A 26,348-nucleotide genomic window follows, 5' to 3' on the forward strand; every position below is an offset into this window, starting at 1 on the left:
CTCAGGATGCCAGCCTCATCAACCACCCAGTTAGCTGTAGCCCTCCCCATCACCTGGGCAAGGCTTCCACACTTCCACATGTATCAGCTGAGACAGCCTTTGCACAAATGTTGTTACTGCTGTTGGTTCCTTGGCCTTGTACAGATGCTCCTGCACACACTGTGATGTCACGTCCTGATAAACTCATATGTTGAAAATATCATAAGTCAAAACTGCATTCAATAGCTCCAACCTACCTATCACTTTAGATTAATCCCACGCACTGTAGAGTGATGGTTGTTCCCTTTTGTGATTGTGTAACTGGCTGGGAGCTGTGGTTGCTGCTGTTCAACATCTTGAGAAGTTCATACTGCATATGGCTAGCTGGGGAAAAGACCCAGCTTCAAAGTTGAAAGTGATACACATTTAGTGTATCACAAAGCTGAACCATCGTGAGTCAGGAACTGTTTGTATTTCTTTAAGACTAAAACCAGAGAGAAGACATGACCTGTCCACAGTCATGCTCACTGTGCTGGGTGCTGACACAGTGTCTGTTCCACAGCTCTTAAGCTCCATGTCATTTAGTCCTCACAGTAACTGCATGAAGGAGGACTGGTCACACTTCACAGGTGAGGAAGTGAAAGTAAAGAGATGAACTGACTTGCTCAAGATCACACAGCCAGGATGCAGCAGAGCCAAGACCAGAGCCCAGGTCTATCTGCCAGCTTACACAGGATACTGGAGAATCCCAGAATCCAGCAGACACAATGGGGTCCCAGACTCTGAGAAGGAGCAGGGAGGAATGCTTTGGCGAATGGGTAGTAGTGCCCACCCTAGGCCACCTGCCCCATGTTCTAGAGCTGCCAAGAGGCTTAGCCTCACTTCCTCCACCCCAGCTTCATCAGGACAAAGAAACCAGGCACACACATCTGCCACAGCAAGGAGCAGAGGGGGAGCACCCAGCATAGCTCCATTCTGCTGGGCTCTGTATTCAGAGGCAAGAGAATGAGGAATGGAGAGCAGAGCACCTTGGCCTGAAGGAAAGGGACTGACATGAAGCCATCATCACTCAGTCCTTTGGGCTCTTATAACTGAAGGAGGAACACAAGAGGGATATTCCCCAAGTGACAGGGATCCATACTCTTGATTCCTTTTTTCTTCTTCTGCACTACTGGAAATTGACCCCTGGGGTTCAGTACTACTGAACTACATCCCAGCTCTTTTTATTTTGAGACAGGGTCTAAGTTGCCCAGGTTGGCCTTGAACTTGTGATTCTCCTGCCTCAGCCTCTGGAGTAGCTGAGATTATAGGCTTGCGCCACCTCGCCCAGATCTCCCCATTCTTGCTCTTTATTCCTATGGGAATTTCCGGCTGTAGGTAGAGACTGCAGGGAGAAAAGATCCCAAGTAAAACTTCTAGCTCTGGACCCAAGTGAGGCCAGCAGAGGGGGAGGCTGAGCACATACTTGACGTTGGTGTTGGTACAGATGATGTACTCGATCTCATCAGAATAAGGATTCTGGAATGTGAAGCTGCTGGTGCGGATCAGCATCCACTCGCGGTTCTTCGTGCGGAATCGATACATGACCGACAGTACTTGGCCTTTCAGCTTAACCACCTGAGAAAACATTTGGAGACGGAAGTCAGCAGGAGGAGGGAGAGGCACCAGGCAGTGGTCACCGGGAAGGTCAGCGGGACCTCAGAACAGGGCACTGTAGCCAAAAGACAGCAGGAGAGGGAGAGGAGTGAGGGGAAGAGTGAGGGGGAAAGTTAGCTATGGGGACGTTCTGTCCACTTCCCCTCTGAAATAGGCTATTGCACTTGGGTCATGCTGTTACCACTGTGTAAGAAAACAACTGGGTCAATTCCTGCTTTATATCAGGACTTTTCTTCCCCCCTGGTGCTGGGGATTAAACCCAGGGGAGCTCTACCATGGAGCTATATCCCTAGTCCTTTTTTATTTTTATTTTTTAGACAGGATCTTGCTAAGTTGTGGAGCGAGACTTGAACTTGTGATCCTCCTTCCTCAGCCTTCCAACTAGTTGGGATTATAGGCATAAGCTACTGTGCCTGGCTATATCAGGATTTTTAATTTAGTTTTTACAAATCGGATCATGAAATCTCTGTAACACTTGAACTTTTCTTCTTGTCTTGGCTGCCTGGTTACTCTGGGTTTCGTACTTGTATCCCTTGCTGTTCATGGATTTATTTCTTCATACCTCATGTAAAAAAATTCCTAACCTTTGTTTAACATTGAAAAATGAATTCCAGAGAGTACTCTTATAGGAGATATTTTAAAAATGATAAATTTGTATGCATTCTTTTTTTTTTTTTGGCAATGTTGGGGATAAAACCTAGGGTCTTGCAGATGCTAGCTGGCAAGCATACTATCACTGAGCCACATTCCAAGTCTAGTATGCATTCTTTAGTTGCATATATCTATCACTACTTTCAAGTTGCGGTATGGTTTCCAACAGACTTTCAAATGTATTACTTCAGGTATATCCTCACAAGAGTTTAATGGGGAGGGCTTTACTATTTTCAGGTAACAATACTGAGACCCAGAGAAATTAAATAGGTTGCCCAAGATCCGACAACTTTTCGTGGAAAAGCTGGGACAGGAACCAAGATCTTATTTCCAAATCACAAGCTTCTTTTTAGTCACACATCTTGTTCTTTTGCTCTGTTTAGAAACACACAACCACACAAAGACATGCAGAGACACATGCGTGTGTGCCTTCAGGCACAGCTCTCACACCAACTAAAGCATCAACAGAAGAAAGAGAAATGACAAATGACTAGTAGTAGAGGCCTGGGTGTACTTAAACCCCCAGGACAAGATAAGACAAGCAGGAGTTCACTCGTAGGCATGTGCAGCCCCCAGATCCTGTGACTGGCCGGGCTGGTAAATCTCCAGGCTTTCTGCCTGAAAGATCACAGAATGATCAATGATAAGAATGGTGACTTGGTCCCAGGGGCCAGGGAAGGACTGACCTCCCCCGCTTTCCTAACATATATTTTATTTGTTCTCTGTTCCTCTTGGGTGTCTGCCATCTCTACCAGACTGTAAGCAGCATGGGTCAGAGGTACCTTGGTTACCTGAGCCTCCCTAACCACAGCCTGATGCCTGGCACAGAAAAGGCACTCAAGGTCACTTCCTGAACTGCTCTATGGCTCAACAGGCCTTGCGGGGAAAAAGATGAAGACTTAGGGTGTCAGACGTAGGAAATCCCAAGTGATAAATAAACTGAACAGAAAGCATGAGGAGGGTGGGAAGCCTTTCTTGCTATAGTAGGAGAGGAGGCAGAGCTAAGCATGGGGTGAGGCTAGCCTACTCAGAGGAGGCTACTGGGTAGCAAGTCTGTGGCCCTAGCAAAAACTTGGCTTTTCTCTCACAGGGGCCAGAGGTCAAGCCACATGTCCTTCAGGTCATCAGACTTAGGGACTCCCTCAGGGTACTCCTCTGTGCCTGTAGTGGAAACAGGGGAAACTGGCAGCCTTTTCCATGAGTTGAGACCCACACCCTCTGCACTCTGTGGATATGTGTGGAGGGTGCATTCCTTCTGTGTTTCTTTCAACTAGAATGCCTGAGGAGGTGCAAAATATTTAAGCTGCATTTCAAGCATGCAGAAGTCATGTCTGTGCAATAAGCCAGGCCCCAAGAGCTGAGGAGAGAGGAGGAAGAAGGAAGCCACCAGGCCAAGTCACCTAGGACCTTATGTGTGCTCTGTCACGCAGTCCTTACAATTGTTTTGAGTACCTGGAAAGCGAACCTTGAAGTAGAAAGACACCCAGCCCGAGGCTCAAGATGAGGAAGTGGCTGAGAAAGGGCTCAGTCCTGGATCTACTGACCTCAATCCACATTCCAGGGATCCCTACTGCCAAGGTAGAATCTCTGACCCGAAACAGCAGGCAAGATGGCAGATATCCATCACCCAGTAAATAACAACTACACAAACCTAAGATCAAGTGTCATGGGGTTACCAGGCGGGCAAGGAGAGATGGATTGTTGCTGGGATCCAGAAGGGGATCCTGGGGTTTGGAATGTAGGTAGAGGCTCCTGGGGTTTGGAATGTAGGTAGGGTCTCCTGGGGTTTGGAATGTAGGTAGATAGGGCTTGGAATGTAGAGAGAGTACTGGCAAGTGAAGATGCTCTGAAAGGGCTCTTCTGGCAGGAAGTATGGCATGAGCTGGACTATGTCAATAAAGCAGTTCAGGTGATATGGTGCAGGCCTTATAATCAGAGACACATCCAACTATGCTTAATTCAGGTATGATGATAATAATACAGGTGACTACAAAGACCAAGCATAAAATCCAGCCTAGCATGGGTCTTCTTGAACACAGCTCTGCCATCATCATCATTATCACTATCATGATGGAAGATCATCTATCATGATGGAAGATGTCTCAGCAGAAAGGAGAAGGAGGGGATGGGAGCGCCTGCCTTAAATTTCACTGGGCTTAGCTCCTACAGCTGATTCCTCAGTAAACTACCCAGAGACGGAATCTAAGAACAGACACAACTTTCCTGGCCCCTAGACTGATGCACTGTTCCTACACCAAATTCAAATCCCTTACAAACTTGATCATGTTCTTAGGGACTCCTGTTTGGGTGACTAAATGCTTTTGTTTAAATCCAGAATGTAAGGCTGAGTCTCAGCTTATTCTGCTCTTGCAAGAATAAGCCACTTCCCTGTATCAATATTTGTCCCTCACCTTGGCTGCCAGTGGCTACAGCCCAAAGAACACAGCTCAGGGCCAAGGTGGGGCATGCTCCAGGATGTTCCTGTGACCACTCAACTGCTGCCCACTGAGCCTTGGAACCAGGCTGGGGCTGCCAGTGCCTGGGTGGTGCGGTCCTGGCCTCCCCTCCCATCTGAGGAATGAGGAGCTGCTTACAAGGCAAGTTACTTAGGCCAGCTACCAGGTTGGGATTGGATATTAAGTTCCTTCTTTTTCTTTTCAAACTCAATCAGGTTCTGACAGTATCAGCAGTTTAAAGTCTCAGTTGTGCAGCTTGATGGAGAGGCCCATGTGTGGGGTGCAGTGCTGTCAGTGGATGATCTGGAGGGAGGTGGACCTGACCTCTAGCCCTGGATCTGTTACTGGTTTACCGCATGACCAGAGAAAGCAACCAAACCTCTTTTGAGTCCTGGTGTCCACCGGGAAAAAGAAGGAATGACAATATGGACTATGTAAGGTTGATGATAACATAAGACAATGTATGAAGAAGGGTCTGGCGAGTTCCTGGGCACAGAACAGAGGCCCCATTTCTATTAATGATGGATCCATTTACATATGCCAAGGAGAATGAAGCCAACCCAACCCAACCCAACCCAAGCTTGACAATGCTAGGTGATGCAGCTTATCATCACCACATATACTGAGCATTAAAAAACAAGGCATAAAAATTCCAATTAAAATCCCAATGACGTACCTTACAGAAATAGAGCAAGCAATCATGAAATTCATCTGGAAGAATAAGAAACCCAGAATAGCTAAAGCAATCCTTCACAGGAAAAATGAAGCTGGGGGTATCGCAATACCAGAACTTCAACTATACTACAAAGCAATAGTAACAAAAACGGCATGGTATTGGTACCAAAATAGACAGGTAGATCAATGGTACAGAATAGAGGACACAGACACAAACCCAAATAAATACAATTTTCTCATACTAGACAAAGGGGCCAAAAATATGCAATGGAGAAAAGATAGCCTCTTCAACAAATGGTGCTGAGAAAATTGGAAATCCATATGCAACAGAATGAAACTAAACCCATATCTCTCACTGTACACGAAACTCAACTCAAAATGGATTAAGGACCTCGGAATCAGACCAGAGATCCCGCAGTTTATAGAAGAAAAAGTAGGTCCAGATCTTCAACATGTCAGCTTAGGACCAGACTTCCTTAACAGGACTCCCATAGCACAAGAAATAAAAGCAAGAATCAACAACTGGGATAGATTCAAACTAAATAGCTTTCTCTCAGCAAAGGAAACTATCAGCAATGAGAAGAGAGAGCCTACAGAGTGGGAGAAAATCTTTGCCACTCATACTTCAGATAGAGCACTAATCTCCAGAATCTATAAAGAACTCAAAAAACTCTACACCAAGAATGCAAATAATCCAATCGACAAATGGGCTAAGGAAATGAACAGACACTTCACAGAAGATCTACAAGCAATCAACAAACATATGAAAAAATGTTCAATATCTCTAGTAATAAGAGAAATGCAAATCAAAACCACCCTAAGATTCCATCTCACCCAATTAGAATGGCGATTATCAAGAATACAAGCAACAACAGGTGTTGGTGAGGATGTGGGGAGAAAGGTACACTCATACATTGCTGGTGGGGCTGCAAATTAGTGCAGCCACTCTGGAAAGCAGTGTGGAGATTCCTTAGAAAACTTGGAATGGAACCATTTGACCCAGCTATCCCACACCTTGGCCAAAGGACTTAAAATCAGCATACTACAGAGATACAGCCACATCAATGTTCATAGCTGCTCAATTCACAATAGCCAGACTGTGGAACCAACCTAGATGCTCTTCAATTGATGAATGGATAAAGAAACTGTGGTATATATATACAATGGAATATTATTCAGCCATAAAGAATGACAAAATTATGGCATTTACAGGCAAATGGATGCAACTAGAGAATATCATGCTAAGTGAGATAAGCCAATCTCAAAAAAACAAAGGTCGAAATGATCTCACTGATAAGCAGATGATGACACATAATGGGGGGTGGGAGGGTTTAGGGTTAGGGTTAGAGTTAGGGTTAGGGAGGGGGGCAAGAATGGAGGAAGAAAGGACTGTATAGAGGGAAAAGAGGGGTGGGAGGGGTGGGGGGAAGGGAAAAAATAACAGAATGAATCAAACAACATTACCCTATGTAAATTTATGATTACACAAATGGTATGCCTTTACGCCATGTACAAACAGAGAAACAACATGTGTCCCATTTGTTTACAATAATAAAAAAAGGAAAAAAAAAAAGGCATAAAAAGACATCCGCTCCCAATATTTAATCATTCTAATTTCACATTTTTTCCAAAATGAAAGCTATCTGCTCTGCTTCTGATCCACTTAGGCTGTTTTATTAAAACCTACCCTCTACTGAACTCTATATTTAGTGATGGAGATGATGATGAAAAGCATAGATGTAGAGCCTGTCCACAGGGAGGTTAGGTTTTAGTAAAGAATAGAGGAAAAAGATCAGGTGTGGTGTTGCACACCTATAACTCTAGTGACGTGGGAGGCTGAGGCAGGAGGATCTCAAGTTGGAGGCCAGCCTCAGCAACTTAATGAGACCCTCTCTCAAAGTAAAAAATAAAAAGGTTGGAGATGTAGCTCACTAATAAAGTGCCTGTAGTTTTAATCTTAAGTACTAAAATAAAATAAAAAATAAAATAAAATAGAATAAAATGACTGGGGATGCAGCTCAGGGGTAAAGTACCCCTGAGTTAAATTCCCAACAACAACCAACCAACCCCCAAACAAGCCAGTGGACAAATAAAACTGAACTAGTTGTGAAGGAGAGACAAGGGGCTGAGCTGGTTAGGACCTCTTTCTTAGCTACAGTAGTTCACTCATAATATCTCTGAGATAAACTGAAATCTAAAAGATAAAATGTCAGTCATGTAAAAAAGTGAGAGTAAAGCTTTCCACTCAGGGTAAGGACATGTGCAAAGACCCTGTGATTGGGGGAAAGAAACACGTTCAAGGAACCAGAAGGCGGCCAGTGTGGCTGAAGATCACTGTCTAAAGAAAGATGAGATAGGATGATGTTCATGCAGAGACTTGTGAAATTGTGGCAAGAAACTTGGATTTGATTCTAGATAACCTGAAAAACTGTTGGCAGGTTTTAAGTAAAATGTGGTCAAACCTAGCCTATGTTTTCATAATGTCTTGGAGTGAAAGAAGAGTAAAGGCAGAGAGACTGTTGAGGAAATTACTGCAACAGTCAAAATGGGAGATGGGGGTGGCCTGGTTGAGGGGAATGGAAGGAAAGGAGACACGGACTGTAGGTGACTTTTGGAGGAATCCCAGGGGAACCTGCTGAGGGGCTGGGTTTGCAGAGAGATCAAGGGAAGACTGAAGGGCTTGGTATCTGGCTTGAGCAGCCAGGTAAGCAGTGCTGCGAGAGAGGATGCAGGTTGAGAGAAGAGTTCTATGTCTGAAGGTATTGGACATTCAGGTGGAGACATGGAGCAGCTACCTGGATAGAAGCGGATGTGGAGCCAGAAGGACAGGCTGGGCTGGAGTTTTCTTTTCTTTTTTTGTTTTTTTGGTACTGGAATCTGGGCCCAGGGGGCACTTGACCACTGAACTATATCCCCAGCCCTTTTAATTTTTTATTTTGAGGTGGAGTCCCTCTAAGTTGCTGAGGCTGGCCTCAGTGATCCTCCCACCTCAGCCTTCTGACTTGCTGGGGTTACAGGCATGCATCACTGCACCTAGGGAGATAGCATAGAATAAAAAGAAAAGAAGGCAGCAAGGACAGGGCCCTCACCATCATGGTTTGAGAAGAAGGTATTGGAGGAGGAGCCCACAAAGGCAAGCTGAGAAGTGGAAAGAAAACCAGGAGTGGGGGAATGTTCCAGAGGGAATGAGCAGAGCATGCATGGAGGAAAGAGGGTTAAAAGCTTTGCCCATACATGGGGCATAAAGTTGGAGTCCTCAGTCTTTGTGCAGACATGGCAAAACCTTCAACAGGCTCTGTCTAAAACCCTTGCAAAGCAGAATGTCAAGTGTATGTTCTCTCAGATGAATGACAGGCTATTATTATTCCCTTTTGAAAAGAAACTCTAAGGCCTCTTTTCTTGTAATGTTGTCTGCTCTCTTCTTTCTTAGGCCCTAGAGGGGGACCTCAGAGCTCAGTGGAGAGAGGGGGTTTATTTTCTGTCACCATGTCTGAGCCAGCTCAGCAGGTGACAGGTCCTCACTTTGAGTTGGTTTTCTCATTCACTGACTATGTGGCACTTGGCACTTTTCAGCACTGGGCTCCGCTCAATTCACCTGGAACAGTAAGATGTCAGCGCCTACCTCCTACAACTCCTATGAAGATTCCATAAGGTAGTGTATGTGCCCAGTGCATGGTAGGTATTAGCAAACAGCAGCCAATAGTAGTGACGCACATGAGGGTGGCTGCCCTGTTAGGCTCCCAAGTCATCCTAAATCCCTCCCTCTTCCTCACCATCTCCAGCTGAAGTATCACCACCAACAAAACTGTCTCCTTAAGTTTGTTTCCCATGGTTCCTGCCCAACTGCTGGCCTCATCAATTTTTGTCCAGGCAATTTATTTTTCTATTTTACTGGTGCATTATAAATATATATAGTGGTGGAATTCATTATGCCATATCATTCATGACATAACATAATTTGATTAATCTCACTCCCCATTACCTTCCCTTTCTCTCCCCTCCTTCTTTTTTGTTAGTGTGCTATAATTTTATACATATATACATATATAAAAATATATATATGTATTTATATATATAAACAGGATTCATTAATACCAGAGCAATTTAAAAAGCTCCTGAGTTATCTTTGTTTTGTCATTTTCCATATCAGCATACCTGGATCACCAAAGTGTTTTCAAAACATTGCTCTGCTTAAAATTCCCAAAGGGAGAGAATCTAAATGCCTCAGCATGGCATGCATGAAAGGCCCTAAAATTCTGGCTGTGTTAGTCTCCTTCATGATCACTTCCCACCATGCCATCACTCCTAGTCATCCAGTGTCATCCAGTCACAGAACTGCTGAATAACCTCCTGCTAGGTCACCTTCTTCTGCCTCTCTGGCATTGCTCTCCCTGGGTCCAGAGAGTTCTCTCATTTCTCCCATGCTCACACTTGAAGACCCATTTCAACTGTCCCCTTCTTTGGGAGACTCTTCCTGCCTCTTGCCCACATAGCTGGCCTTTGCATCCTGTATTGTACGGTATTTTCTCCACGACCCTTTAGAGCTCTTCTCCCATCACCCAGTAATAACCTCCTCATGTGTCTGTCTTTCCTGCTGGACAGTGACCTCCTTCCCATCAAGCCCCTGACTAATGCTTTAGATGGGAACTTGCAGGCTGCCAAGCACATAGCAGGACTAGTATCCCACCATTTATACCCATATGCACCCAGGCTACCCAGGAGCAGCTAGGAACGAGCATAGGCAGCACCTGCTGGAAGCTCTCACGCAGATGGCTCTGATCCTCAGGATGGCAGAACTCCAAAATATCCTTTCCCAGAAGATCCTAAATGAAAGAGAAAAGCTTTAATATCCCCAAATTCCATTTTTAACTATTTATAACTTTTAGACAAGAGTGTTCATTTATGTCTTCTTTAACTCATCTCTTCAGTCTGCTCCACCACAGACTGAAAAAAAGAAAAGCAGATGCCAATTTTTCCTGGCAGCCATAGTGGGTCTGGCTTCCTCGTATTCATTCTAAATTCCTTTGGCACACTCCATACCAATTTCTAATTTTGCTAAGGCACTAGATCAGCAGCTTCAGAATGCAATTTTATTTTTGTTTGCCTTGGAGATGCAAGCTATAATCAACATATTTTAATAAACATTGAAAGAAAGCAAAGGCTAGCAGACGGACAGATGTGTTGCCTAAGAAAACTAAAATTGTTTAAATGTGGAAACTGTAGTTGCCTTGTGGCTGAAGACATAAGGTTATCATAAAATAACTGTGGTTGTTAAAAGTCTGTTTACTATCCACCTTCTCTAGTCTATGGTTTGCTCAAAGACCCAGCTTTGACCCAGAACAAAAGTACGTTTCATAATAAAACAGCAAAATAAGATAAACCATCAAAGGCCAACTTCAAATGTGTTCTAGGAAAGTGGTCCAGTTGGAAGCATCTTAAACAGCAAAGGCTGTAAACTAACTCATTGATTGGAACCCACACGGGCACACACTGACAAGAATGAGTTGACACCAACAAGGAAGCAAGTCTTATCTGTGTGCCTAGGAACAAACAGATGCTCATGGGAGGTGCTGGAGGATAAATGGATCTGGCTGGAAATGTGCTGCCATCAGTACATTTGCAAACAAATCAATTTTCCTTTTTATTCCATCCAAGAGTCACCAGGTTTGTATAGATGTAGACATGTAGAATTAGGCAAAGGGTTCTAATATTTCTGATGGGAACTGCTTCTAGTTCTAAGATACACATGTAGGGCTAGGAAAGTAGCTTAGTAGTACAGCACTTGCCTAGCATGTGAGAAGCTTTGGGTTAATTCACAGCACCTCCAGATGATCAATAAAATATCCATGTTATTAATATTCTACCAATATATTCCAAATTTTTTTTCTCAAAACAAGCTCTTTTTCTTTTGTTTCTTAATATTTTTTTTATTTTGAAAGAAATTAAAATCTACAGAAAAGTTGAAAGGATAGTACAATAAACACTTGTATATCTTTTACACAGATTTGAGAATTGTCAATATCTTGCCACTCTTGCATTTTCTTTTTTTTCATATGTGTATATGTACACATGCATATATGTATATATATACGTAGCTAACAATTTCTTGCTGAATCACTTGATGGAAAGTTATAGAAATCATGACAAATCTCCCCAAAGTATTTTTAGCATTTATCATAAAAACGACAGCCTCTTACAAAACCACAATGCACCACACTATTAACTTAAAACAAATAATTGTTCAATAAGATCACCTAATATTCTGTATGTGTTCACAGTTACATTGTTTTCCATGTATCTCTTCTAGCTAGATGTCTTCAGGCCCAGGACACAGTTCAGGCTCTCACAATGTATGCAGCTGTTTTATCTCTCTGGTCTTAACCTGGGACGACCACTCCTGCCTTGTGTTGCTCATGCCACTGATTTTTTTTTTTTTGGCACTGGGGATTGAACTCTGTGGAGCCTAACCACTGAGCGACATCCTCAGCCCTTTTTATTATTTTGAGACAGGATCTCATTAAGTTGCTTAGGGTTCCACTAAGTTGCTGAGGCTGGTCTTGAACTTTTGATCTTCTTGCCTTAGCATCCCAAAATTGTTGGCATTACAGGTGTGTGCCACTGCACCCAGCTGCCACTGGTGCACAAAGCATCTGGAACAAAGACCTGAAAGTGTGGTCTATGTAAAAAAGGCTTCCATGAAGGATGACGAAAAATTAAAAATTATGTGGGCATCTTTGTGAGACCCTTTCATGCTAATAAATTTTATAAAATTAAGATTAATTTATCTTAACTCTAGTTTGTGAAAAATCAGCTGGAGAATCAAAATCTGAACAGCTAGGGAAAAGAATGACAGGTTAAGTTTACAATGAACCTTTTTTTTTTTTGTGGTATTGGGGACTAAATTCAGGGCCTTGTACATGCTAAGCAAGTACTCTACTGCTGAGCACACTCCTAGTGCTACACTGAATTTTCTTATTTGGAAGGATATTACCTAATCTGGGCAAGGCACCTGGACCTTTATTGGTGTTTCTCTGCAAAGTCATTATGCTGTATCTCAAACAAATGGGACAAATATGTTTTAAGGGAAGTTAAATCTCTAGCTAATTGCCATGAGCTCAAAACTATTTACTAACCTGGGGTTGGTAGCCAATCACACTGATGCATCTTGGATCCACAAATGTGATGATTCCATCGGAGTTATGACGAGATAAGAACTCTGTGGGCACTGACATCCCATTCATATCCATGCAGACAGGAGAGCTGGTCACCTGCAATGGGAAAGTCCGCAACTTAGGTGCTACTGATGAAGATGGAGACAGAGAATAGGAATAATCCATGTGGATCTAACATCACACATCTTCCACGTGACTGGTGCAATGAGTGTAAAGTGCTCAGAGAAGCCCAGTCAAGCCTTTAACTAACCTGAAACAACAGGCCTCTTTAACTTTACATTACTGAGCTTAAGTTTTCCTGATTAGCCAATGGGCATAATGAAACCCATAACCTCATGGGTTGAGACACTGCAGGTTAAGCCTTGGCACAAAGCTGTTGCTAAATAAATGTTAACACACCTTCCTTCTGCTGTTTTCCCTTTACTGAAAATGGCAAGTGAGCCTAAGTAAAAAGTTAAATATTTGGAAAGTGTATGTTTGTGGACTGAATTTGCCCTAAAACTCTTTCTGTACCCATCAACAAGAAATACCCAGGGTCTGTCTCATGTGAATGAAACTGCTTATTCATTTGTCCGAAAATAGTCAGGCCTGGGAAACCAGGGACATGAAGGTTTAGTCTGCCTGTATCTATCATGTATCTCTCATTAGGATGGGTAGACCCTGATTTTTGCAAGGAGATGAACAACTCAGTTGATTGAATAATGACTGTGTGTCAGACATTGAACACACTGACTCTCACAGGATAAAAAGGCATTCCCTGCTCCTGAGGATCTTGTAGGGGACAATCTCATGCTCAGCTAATGATCACACTTGGCTAACAGAGCCATCCTGCACTCAGCCAATGATAGCACAAGGGACAGTGAAGGGATAATGGCTGAGATAGGAACCCAGTACTAGGAGAGAGGGAGGAGGGAATGATTAATTTTGACTCTGGTGATGGAAAGTCATTGTAGTTGGGTCTTGGAGGATGAATAGACAGGAAGTGCCCAGGAAGAAAGGGATTTTTGAAAGGATAAAAAGGGGAACAGGGACATCCCAGGCAGAAGAAACAGGTGTGAACACCCACAGAGGTGGGGAATCACATGGTGGGTTCACAGAGAAGGGAATGGTGCTATTTGGGAATAGGATGTGGTGAGGCAGGATGAAGGGAGGAGATGAGTTGGAATGAAGAGTCTAAACTTTACTGCTTTGGCTCTGGGAAAAAAACAATGTGGTTAATCAGGGATGTGCTGAAGGCAGATTTAGACCCCAAGACCTCTGCTGTTTACAGTTCACAGTTCCTTTCTCTTCCCCAAGATTTGGACTTGTTCTTGTCCCAGAGTGAGACACAAAAGCCAACAAATACAGGATACAGAAGAGAATAGGCATTCCAGTTCAGTCTCTTGTTCTTTGCACTAAGCTCTCCTTTGAGATGAAAACAGCTTGGAGTATTTTCTTACCTGGAGTCTCCCAATTGCCACAAGGCAGTATTTACTGCCTTGTCCCACATCAGCATCTTCTTCAGGTATTGTCATTCCTGAAATGAGAAATGCTGGCATCCTCAACATGCCCCAGGAGAACAGAAAAGGGGAATTTCACTTATGCAATCAAAAGTACAGATCTGCTGCTGGCTGCTTAGGATTGGGAAGCTAGCTAATGAACTCAACAGTCCCTTGCTTATTTCCTGCTCATCTCTCTGCCGGATATCTTTTGATAATTTCATGGTACATTATCATCTCCATCTGTGGATGATGCAGAGGATATTAAAGGAGATGAAATGCAGATTGTTCATCTAAATATATTTGCACAATTTGGCCAAAACATTTACTTAGGAAATTTCAGTAAGATGCTTAAATGGGTCTTCCAGGTCATGTAAATATTTCACTTCTCTGTTGACAAAAAATCAAAGATGACCAGAGGCAAAAGAAAAGACAAAAACAAATAAAAACTACAGAAGGTGAAGTTCCTAACTTCTCAGGCAAAAGAAGAGAGCCAGTGTTTCCCTTGTAAAGGGAAATTAGGGCTTTCTAAGGTCTAGGAAGAGAAATTGGTGATGTTTATGCTGATGAAGCACAGAAAATCAGTGCCCCTGTGAAGAAGGAGCTGGTTCAAACCATCATTATTCACTGGTCAGAAAAGGATCCTCTGTTTGGTCCAGGAAGGGTCTGGTCTTCGAGGCCCCTTGTAGTACAAGGTTCATGAACACCTGCAGCTGATTAGAACTACTGGAAACATTCTGTTTTCATACCTCCTGGGCAAGTGGTGTAAAGTAGAAAATTTCCTTTTATATTGTGTAACACTTAGCATTAAATATATCCACACTAGATCACACCTGAGGCTCACGGTGATATTCACACAAGTACAGAGGCAGTTCACCACGCAGACTTTGAAGGGTGTGTTAAATATCACCGTGGTCCTGAGAGTCAGAGATACATCACTCCCACTGCACACTCTCCTCTTCTTTCCATCCCTCAGTACAGGTAACTGATCTCTTTAGTTTCTAGTTTATTCCTGCTGTAGTTTTTTTTTTTTTTTTTTTCCAAAAATGAGCACATTGATGCCTACTTTCTCATATCTTATTTCTTTTATAAAGAAGCGTATACAATACATATTCTTTTGGGCTTTGATGATTATTTTGCTTTTAATGGTATGTTCTGAAATTCCTCCACACTTGTTCATGGAGCTGGCTCTTCCTCAGTTCTTTTTCAGAACTGCATAGTGCTTGATTGTGTTGATATGCCATGTTTATTCAACCACATTCTCCTACGTATGAACATTTAGGTGTTCCCAATATTTTGTAATTACAAACAATGCCACAATGGATATAACCTTGTGCATATGTTTTTCCGATCACTGAAGTTGTATCTTCAGGGTGGATCCCTAGAAGTGGGATCACTGGGTCAAAAGTGATCACAGATGTAGTTTTGTCTTGCCAAATTTCCCTCCAGAAGGGTTGCACCAATTTGCATTCCCACTAGCAAGGCATGACAGGGCTGTAATTCTGGACAACAGAATGAGCTGTCACATTATAACTGTCTGTCTGACAGGTGAGAAATAGTGATACCTTAGTGTTGACTTAATTTGCATTTCTCTAATTATAGGTGCATTTGAACATTATTTCTTGTTTGAGGACCACTTTTAAATCTTGCTTTATATTGAACTATCTGTGTTTCCCATTTTTCTTTTGGGATTTTGGTCATTTATCAATTTCTTAAAAAATGTTTTTATCAGTACATTTCAGTTATACATAATAGTGGGACTCATTTTGACATAACCATACATGGGATATAATTTTCTCCATTTCAATCTCCAGGGCTGCTTCTTTTTCTCCCCTCCTTCCTCCCACTGATCCCCTTTCTCTACCCTAGTGGCCTTCTATTTATTTATTTACATTGGTGCTTTATAGGTATATATAAAGGTGGAATTCAATGGTATATTCATACATGTACATAGCATAATTTAGTCTATCAATTTCTGAGATTTTCCTCCATATTAGGGGTATCAGGCCTTTTTGATATGCATTGTGAATATGTTCGAATAGGTGTTTCTCTGTATTTTGACTTTTATGATGAGCTAAGCATTTTAACACTTTTATGTAGTCAAGATTTACCAACCCCCCCTTTTTTTTTTTTTTTTTAAATTATGTCTGGAGTCTGAGTCAGTTAGAAAGTCATTTTCCACCCAGAGATTACAGAGAAACTCACCCTTGTTTTCCCTTGACACTTTTATGGTTTCTTATTTCATACTTAGATCTACTTGGAGTTATTCTTGTGTAGGGTGTGAGATATATATCTCACTTTATCTCTTTCTAACTGGTTCTTTGGTTGATCTGCTGACATTTGTTTAAAATGCAGTGAACTCAGGTGCCACATGATAAATTCCCATGTGTTTGCTCATTTTGGACCTTCTCTTTTGGTGGCCAGTCAGCTCCTCCAGCCCAGGGCCATGCCATGTTAACCAGAGGCTTTCCTTTATGTTCTAATGTCTGATGGCATTTCCCTTGTAGTTTTTCTTTTTGAGTGTTTTCTTGGCCATTCTTGAAGGTGTATTTTTTCCCCATGAACTTTAGTATCAACTTATCTAACTCCACAAAACAGTATTTTTATTAGGTTTGCATTAAATTTGTAAATTAACTTCAGAAGAATTGACATCTTTATAATGTTGACTTACCCAGGCACAGAGGATGTTTTCTCTTTTGTTAAATTCTACTTCTGTGTCTTTTAGGAGCAATTAAATTTTTTTCTCATATACACTTATACTTCTACATTTATTAAACTTCTTCATAAGTATTGATTATCATTGTTGCTATTGTAAATGGGGTTTTCTCCACCATATATCATGTTATTCACATATATGTAGATTATTGACTTCTATATATTAACATGTTATGCCACATCACTGAATTATTTTATTGCTTCTGTTAGCTTTATCATTGATTCACTGGGCTTTTGCAGCTATACTCTCTGATAATTTAAAAAGAAAGACAGTTTCCCTCTTTTTTACACATTTGTTTGCCTCCAGATTTCCTTATTTAATTGTGCGGCTAACATTGCTGTTACAGTGTAGTGCAGCTGTAGAGGTAGCAGGCATTCCTGCCTTGCTTCTGGTCTTAGCAGAAATGGCTTCAGTGGTTCTCCATTAAATAAATACTGTCTATAGACTTAGATAACTCTTACACAGTTAGTTAAGAAATTATCTCTCACTTATTGATTCACATTTTTACAAATCTTTTTAATGCCTCACTTAACAGTGGACAGCAGGATTTTAAAATCTGCCTTCAATGTGTTAGAACATGCTGCTGTATTTGAGGTATATGAAGAAAATACACCCTCACAGATCAGTAGTTAGAAAAGGGAGACACTTTTTCAGAATATTGTGGAATATTCTTTGACATTTTCCCAAATCTTGACAAATCTTAATTGCAAAAGGGGGTAGAGCAACATAAAGTTCAAAAACTGTATCAATTAATTTATCATATGGTTTTATGAAATAGATTTGGCTTAACCTTAGTATGGGTCTTCTATTGGTCATTTAGAAAATATTATATATTGTATATATTATATATTATATAGATCATCTAAATGTTGACATACTACATTATACAACATAAAAAATCTTACTTATTCATATCATCATGAATCTCATAAGAAATATCTGTAGATGTTGGTCAAGATAATACTGGTAGACATGTTTTTAAAATTCCAATTTTCATTAAAAAACTTGCGTTCTACCATACTGTCAATTGTTGCCCCTGAACTGACAGGCTCATTTTATTTATTTATTTTTGGGGAAGATAAATGCCAAGTATACAAGCTTGATTAGCTATATTTTGTCATTGTCTCAAATAAAAATTGTTGTTTCATGGAAAAAGCAGTTGGCTCAGTTCACAGCCAAGCAACTGCATATGTGCTTCTCCTTCACACCATGACCATGATTTGGTATGCAGAAGAAGTTGCTTTATGAATACTTTCTATTTCAGAATTTAAGATAATTTACAATTTTTACTGTCCCATCAAGGACATTCTTAAGTAAAAGTAGTTCTCATTGATCACTTAATCTCTATTTTCCACGTTTGATTACTTTCTTCTTTTTTTTCTTTCTTTTCCCCCATAACTCTCCTTCCTTCTCTGTTGGTCTGCTAGTTGTAACAAAGTACCACAGATAGTTGGCTTAAACAACAGAAATGTATTGTCTCACAGTTCTGGATGCCAGAAGTCTGAGATTAAGGTGTCGGCAGGGTTGGTTCCTTCTGTGGGTGCTGAGGGAGCATCTGCTCCATGCCTCTGGCCCAGACTGGTGGTTTCCTGGTAATTTGTGGTGTCTTTGGCTTGTCAGTGCATCTCGCTATCTCTGCCTTCACCTTCAAATGGTGTTCTCCCTGTGTATGACTGTGTTCAAATTTCCTCTTTCAAAAAACATTGGTCATATGAATATTTTCCAATATGACCAATTACAGATGCAAATATCCTATTTCCAAATAAGGTCACACTTTGAAGTCCAGGAGGTTGGAATGTTCAACCCTGAATATCTGGAGGGACACAATTCAATTCCTAAGAGTGAATACTTTGTTTAGTGCCTTTTTCTCCACCAGGTCAGGAGTGACACAAACAAGTACATGAACTGAGAGCATCCTTCTGGGACCCATGACAGACAATGCCATAATTGTGGATATTTTCCAAATAGTTAGAGGCAAATCCCAATCAGATCATCAAAATGAATCATGAACTAAAACCTATTTGCCATTTTAAAAACTTAGTGTTTTTCTGGAAATCCATATGCAACAGAATGAAACTAAACCCATATCTCTTACCCTGCACAAAAATCAACTCACAATGGATCAAGGACCTTGAAATCAGACCAGAGATCCTGCATCTTATAGAAGAAAAAGTAGGTCCAAATCTTCAACTTGTTGGCTTAGGATCAGACTTCCTTAACAGGACTCCCATAGCACAAGAAATAAAAGCAAGAATCAATAACTGGGATAGATTCAAACTAAATAGCTTTCTCTCAGCAAAGGAAACTATCAGCAATGCGAAGAGAGAGCCTACAGAGTGGGAGAAAATCTTTGCCACTCATACTTCAGATAGAGCACTAATCTCCAGAATCTATAAAGAACTCAAAAAACTCTACACCAAGAATACAAATAACCCAATCAACAAATGAGCTAAGGATATGAACAGATGCTTCACAGAAGAAGGTCTACAAGCAATCAACAAACATATGAAAAAATGTTCACCATCTTTAGTAATAAGAGAAATGCAAATCAAAACTACACTAAGATTCCATCTCACCCCAATTAGAATGGCAATTATCAAGAACTCAAGCAATAATAGGTGTTGGAGAGGATGTGGGGAGAAAGGTATACTCATACATTGCTGGTGGGGCTGCAAATTAGTGCAGCCACTCTGGAAAGCAGTGTGGAGATTCATTAGAAAACTTGGAATGGACCCATCATTTGACCCAGCTATCCCACTCCTTGGCCTATACCCAAAGGACTTAAAATCAGCATACTACAGAGATAAAGCCACATCAATGTTCATAGTTGCTCAATTCACAATAGCCAGACTGTGGAACCAACCTAGATGCCCTTCAATTGATGAATGGATAAAGAAACTGTGGTATATATATACAATGGAATATTACTCAGCTATAAAGAATAATAAAATTATGGCCTTTGCAGGCAAATGGATGAAATTGGAGAATATCATGCTAAGTGCGATAAGCCAATCTCAAAAATCCAGAAGACGAATGATCTCGCTGATAAGTGGATGATGACACATAATGGAGGGTAGGAGGGGGGCAAGAATGTAGGAAGGAAGGACTGTATAGAGGGAAAAGAGGGGTGGGAGGGGTGGGGGGAAGGAAAAAATAACAGAATGAATCAAACATCATTACCCTATGTAAAAGTATGATTACGCAAATGGTATGCTGTTACTCCATGTACAAACAGAAACAACATGTATCCCATTTGTTTACAATAAAAATAAATTAAAAACAAAAAACAAACTAAACCAAACTAAAAAAAAAAACCAAAAAAACCTTAGTGTTTTAATATAAAGTCATACAAATTCTTTCAATACTAGTGATTAGATAACAATTTTAAAAAGTGACATTGGTAAATCTGGGAACTTTCCAGGGAGGCATTTCAGGGTCTGGAGCTGGGAGATGTGAAGAGGAATTTTAACACCAAACATCCTTAGGTTCTGCTATGTTCTAAGCTCTGTGCTCAGGAGTTTAAATAATATAGTCCTACTCTCTTGGAGAACCAGTAAGCAGAGGAGACAAACAAATGCAAACTAACAGGCTGAGTGAGGTGGCACATGCCTGTAATTCCAGCTACTAGGAAGGCTGAGGAAGGATGCCACAAATTTGAGGCCAGCCTGGAAACTTAGGGAGACCCTGTCTCAAAATAAAAAGTACTGGGAATGTGGTTCAGGTGTACTGCAAAACAAAATAAACAAAACCAAAAGCAAACAAAAGCCAAAAAAACCCCCAAACTAAAGTATAAAATGACAAAGTCCACATAAACCAATTGTCTGGGAATTCTTTGATAGGATACTGTCAAGGTTTTTATGGAGTAGGATTTATCAGAATCAGGCCTTCTATATTTGGTGAGATCAGCAGAGACAGGGAAGAGCTTCCATGGCTGTGGATGGCACTTAGGAGAAAGAAGGAGAGTACTGTGCACTGACAGGTCTGATGTAGTCACACATGGTACCATCCTGATGTCTCCAGCTGAAGGCTCTGAGCACCCCTGTAGTCAGGGCAGAGGCTCCACATTAGAAATAGGCTCCTCTCCTGAAAGATACAAGACTGCAAAAGCACCACATGCATTTGTCAATCACTATTTATCAATCTCAGCTGAGCAGTCTGTTCTGCTCCTTGCTGGCTACCTGGCTTTCTAAGCTGTGAAGGATGAGAAATAGCAAATGCAAAGAAATAAAAAGTGTCAGCCACCAGCAGGGGGTAGAGCAGAGGATTCTTCCAAAGTATAAAAAGAAGCTGAAAAAGAAACAACAAACAGTCCCATCAAAGCTCTATATACTCAGAGAAGCCTTGAGGTCATCTTTGAATTAAGAGCTCTGAGTTTGTAATGAGAAAAGCGCCTATGGAGTCTTTTATTTAAGCAGACAAAACATTCTCTGTGATGCAAAACAGCACAAATAAAAGATAAATGTCAGTTTGGAAGAAAATATTTGCAACACAGTGATCGAAAGGCTAATATTCATAATGTTATGAAGATCTTCTAGAAGGAAATAAGAAGGCAGAAATCACAAGTAAGAAAATAAGCACAGGAAATTCACAGGAAATACAATGAATGTGCCCAGGAGTGCTCGATTTCACCAGTAAAGAAAATCTAATTTAAATATGTCAACTTTTCTCCTATTTTCACTCCACGTATCAGACTGATACAATTTACAAAATGAGGAAAACATCTAGAGTGGTAGAAGGGTGGAAAATTAGGACATTCTTGTCTTGCTTTGAGGAATAATTTAATGGTAGCTACTACAACTTAAATTTAGCATCCTTATACCACTTTTGAGATTATCTTTCATAAATACCAACATTTGCGAATAAAGACTCGCGTGGTGACTATATCGGCTGCAATATCTTTGGTAAGAGTTCAAACTAAAGACAGCTTTCATGTTTCTCAGCTGGAGAATGAATGAATTGGTGGAATAATATGCAGCTGTCTAAAATAATGAAGTAGAACTATACATACTGGTTTGGAAATTATGATATCCATGATAAACTAAAAAGAAACTCGACTGTGTAGTAACAGCCTACATGAGCTCCATTTTAAAAAATAATAGAAAAGGCTCTATGATGAAAAGCACTGGGGGGCTGTCAACTGGTTCTTGAGGGCAGGACCAGGGTTGGAAGCAAAGCTATTGCTTTTTGGTTTTATAACCTTCAAAAAACTTTTAAAGTGGGTCAACAGGTTAATTTTTATTTTGCAAGGTTTTCTATAGTTTCCAGATTTCATTAATGAGCAGGGGCTGTTCTTCTAATAGTTAAAAAAAAAAAAAGATAGAAAATAAAAGGTCTATATGTAATACTTTGGTGCCCCAAAAGGCAGATTTTTGCATACTTGGAAAATTTTCCTACCTCACCACTCATTCTCCAACATCAGAAACACAAGCATGGTATGCTGAAATTTGGACTTTAGAACCCTGCACCTGATTAGCAGGTAGAGGGGTAACATGCCTGCAGATGGTGGAGGGTTCACCCAAACATCTGCCAGAGATGCAGAGTTCCTTTTCCAAACACACTGCCACCAAGTCGTGAAATCAATTGGCATCTTCTTTGGCCTAGAAGGGAGGTTGCAAATGAACATTCTGTCTAAACTTGGACTTGGAAGGTACAGCTCTATTTCCAATAAATAGAAAACTGTAAACACAGCATTGGCTACAGGGCTGTAACAACAGACACACTGAGGTGTAGCGAGGGTATCAAAGGGACAGAATGAGGGCACAGTGCTCTACGCCTGTCTTCCCATTGGTAAAGAGAGAAGTGGGACCTGAGGCCTCCTTGGCCCCTGCTCACGACTCTGAGTCTGGTTATCTTCATGAACAGGAGCCGGGAGATTTCATTGGGAACAACAGTGGGCCATTTCCTAAGAGAGGCAAAAGAGCAAGCACCCTCTCATCTTTCCCTGACTTAACTGCTTTGAACAGTCTTTTCTCATTACAAACAACTCAGTGTTGTTTGTCCATCCTATGGCCACTTTCATTTTGCCAAAGCACAGCCTTGATGATATTTGAACTTGATTTGTAAAATTTGAAAGGCTTTCCATTGGTTGGTAATTTCACCACTATTCATTCCATTTGTGAAAAAGATTCCAGTGACTACTTCCCTACAAGCACATCTCAGGATCTGTTTTGGTGATCAGCTCATCCAGTAAGAATCTTGATCGTGAGGAGGGGATACATGACAGGAAGGCAAATATTTTTGCTAGAAGAACAAAATGACTTTCTTCTACAGGTTGGCTAAAAGCATCTTCCTGTCTCTTCAGCATACTGACTACCCATGAGGTCCATGTGGAAAGTGACCTGCAGCCCAAGCACTTGAAGCAAAACAGGTGTTTGTGTCTGTTGGCGAGACTTGTCCAGAGCTCTGCACTATAGCTCTGGGGTTGCTTCTCTATACAGAAAGGCATGAATATTTATGTTAGAAATGATGGTGACAAGATTCTCTCTAGATGTCAGAGGCCTAGGCTGTCACTACAGAGGACTCACAATGAACATACTCAGTGGCAAGACTGGCTCCAGAAAAAGATTCTTTAAAGGGAAATGGTCACTGCCTGGTACCAACTTCAACACAAGACACATCTATGGGGACGGTATGGCTTAGTGATTATTAAGTGTTCCAACTCTGGGGTGACTAGAGTTGTTCTGACTCAGAAGTCCTGATTCTACCAGATACCAATGGCAAAAGCCTCCAGTCCCTTAAAGTTTCAGGAAATGATAATGGTAGCAGTTATTATCTGTGAAATGGGTATAACTGCAGTCCCCATTCCATAGTGCTGCTGTGGGCATTCTATGAGGAAATATGTAAGAAGTGTTTAGCACAGTGCCTGGCCCCTGAGGCCCAATACATCCCAGTCTTGTTAGCACAGTGATGTGACCATGTTGTATTTGGCACTGGACAGGAATCATGGCATGGCTGAGCTAGCTCCCTGTGTGGCTCAGCATAGTCTGGTGTGGTCCATGGTCAAGGGCAGCAAGTGTTGTGCAGCTGAGAATCAGAACCTTTGGGGCTTTAGGTTTAGGTCTGTAAGACTGGAGGGACGAGATAATACCAAGGTTCTCCTTGGCTCTGACATTCTGTGGGTTCAGACACCAGGTATGTATCTGATACTCTGCTATAGACCAGGGATTAAGCAGTGAATAAGAGTTGCTACCTACTCTCAAGGAGTTCACCAGCCGGTGGGGGAAACGGAGACCCAGAGTATTATGATGCCACATGATTAGTAGTATAACAGAGAAAAGAACACCACTTCCAGGAGGGGCTCACAGCCAAGGCTGGATGCCAGGGTCAAGGAAGAGTGTCAGGAGGGAGCGCTTCCTGCCAGGAGCTGCAACACTTATCAAATTGGTTTTTAATATGAACAGGATAATTCCAGTTATCTTAGCAGATTTTTGATGATTCCTTGATCGGCTGCACAAGCTCATTTTGCTACATTAAATTATCTTCTTCTTGGATAGACTCTTCCTTCATGTCAGGTCAAAATAAATCCTGACTAATATAAACACCACAAATGAAATGTAACTGGAAACTGCTGTTTGGAATGAAACACAGCCCTGGCCAGAAATGCTTCTTCATTTCTTACCAGGGATTGCATTAACCCTGTGCAAACATTTGAAAAGTTGGACTGTTTGTCAGTAACACCAGGCGGAGGCTGTCCTGGGACTTTCACCTTCACATGTGAATGAAGTCATTTTTGCATTTCAGAAAACACAGGGGGAAGAAAGCAACCATGTCCTGGCTGCAAGCAATTCAGGGCACTTGTTCACAGCACACTTCCAAGGGGTTCCCTGAGGAACATTAGTAAGTTTCAGGGGGAAAAAAAAAAAAAAAAAAGTTACTTTGGCAAAACACATTTGGGAAACATAGTTTAAACAAAGATAAAAGGTTTCATCACTGTAGGTTCTCAGAGAATATAACAAGAAACTTTGGAGTACAATTTGCTAGCAGGGGAACAGAGGGCAAAGTTTCCAACTGTATTAGCCATGGAATCCTTTTGATCTTGTAAGGTATTTTGAAAAATGCTGATCTGCAGGTATTTTGTGTATCAGGGATCCTGACTGGTGACCCTAGAAAATGGATCCCCATTTTGCAAAGCAAAGCTTTGAAGTACAACTGGTGTTTTGTAACTACTGTTCCTGTGAAGTCACAGGCAAGTGCAAACTTGAATTTCTCACTTCCCAAAGAAGCAGCATGGTGGCAGAGGTCCATGCTTCCTATGGGGCTGCTTGTAACTGTAGCCACCTTCCCACATCACCCCATCCCACCTTCTTGTACAGATAAATGAGTCTTTGCTCAGGAGACAGTAAAACTGCACCAAATTCAAGCATTTATCTTCTTGCCCTTGCAGGGCCCAGAGACCTTTCTCAAACTCAAAGGATCAATGATGGAACCATTCTTGACTCTAAACAGAGGATAACCACATACGGACATCTCTAAGATGAGCCACTTAGAAAAAATAGGGAGCATGTGAAAAAGAGGAGACTGAGTTAAGGAATCAGAGAAAATGCTCCCCCTAGAAAAGAAGACACTCTTTATAAAAAGAAGGGAGGAAAAATGTCTAAATTCAATTGCTCAATGTGACTCAAGAGGACATGGTGTTTAATGAAGGCAAGGACTGAGTTCAGCAAGGACTGAGTTCAGATGAAGAGCACAATGGCCACACTTTTAGAAAAATTAAACGGTAACCATGAATAGAAGACTTGGACTGAGAAATTCCCCAACATTTTGGAATAAAAGGAAAAGGAAATTAACATGAGGAACAAAAATACAAGTGGCAGCAAGAGCAGATCCAGGAAATGGGTGTGGAACTTCTTGGCATGAAGAAAGTGGCCAAGAAGCAGCAGTACCTCTGAAAACTGGAGACAGAGTTTTCCCCACAGTGAGACACCAGAGTATGTAAACCAAAGTGGCCTGCTGCAGTAAAATGAAGAAAAATGACCTGTATGAGATGTACCTGAGAGAAAAATCTCGAATTCCAAGGATATGAACAACAACAACAAAAGAAAACAATCTGTAAGTGTCATGGTGGAAAAAAGAAAAAGTAGAGAACAACAGAAGCGCATCTCAGATGTCTTTAAAATGCTGTCAGCCGAAGATGACAGGGCAGTATCTCTAGAGCTCAGAGGGAGAATCTGTGACCCAAGAGTTCTCCACATCCCTGTGTGAGGGCAATGGGAAGACATCCCATACCTCTAAGGAGTCATGCGTGTGGCACCTGCTCACTATTCTTGAAGAAAATTATTGAGTCATCCTGCCACTGAGAAATGGACTAAAATAATGGAGGGAGCATAGAACAGATATAACGGGTGAGCCATGAAGTTGAATGGTATCTGACTGATCATAGGTAACAGAGTTGTGGAATTTACTGCAGAGTGGCAAATCTGTTTCTCAAAACACAGAAAATAGACATCAGAAGACAGATGAAAAAAGGCAACAATGACCAAATACCTAAAATCTAAATTCTGAATTTAAAGTCCCAGATGATTTCACACTAAAGAGGAGGTGATCAAGTATAATGCTTAAGCACCCT

General features: G+C 41.4%; 1 protein-coding gene across 14 annotated transcripts in view; it reads right to left on the minus strand.

Annotated features, from left to right (window-relative positions):
* Positions 1–26,348, minus strand: part of ARNT2 (aryl hydrocarbon receptor nuclear translocator 2) — a 174,765-nt gene that overhangs the window by 32,958 nt on the left and 115,459 nt on the right. For all 14 annotated transcript variants that reach the window (XM_079123414.1, XM_079123415.1, XM_079123423.1 and 11 more), the window contains 4 exons: positions 14,029–14,105; positions 12,551–12,685; positions 10,166–10,240; positions 1,445–1,596 (listed from right to left, as the gene is read on the minus strand). In XM_079123414.1, coding sequence (XP_078979540.1) covers positions 1,445–1,596; positions 10,166–10,240; positions 12,551–12,685; positions 14,029–14,105 — 439 coding nt within the window. The remainder of the gene's footprint in view (positions 1–1,444; positions 1,597–10,165; positions 10,241–12,550; positions 12,686–14,028; positions 14,106–26,348) is intronic.

Source organism: Sciurus vulgaris (assembly GCF_902686455.1).
Source record: "Sciurus vulgaris genome assembly, chromosome: 2".
Taxonomy (NCBI): domain Eukaryota; kingdom Metazoa; phylum Chordata; class Mammalia; order Rodentia; family Sciuridae; genus Sciurus; species Sciurus vulgaris.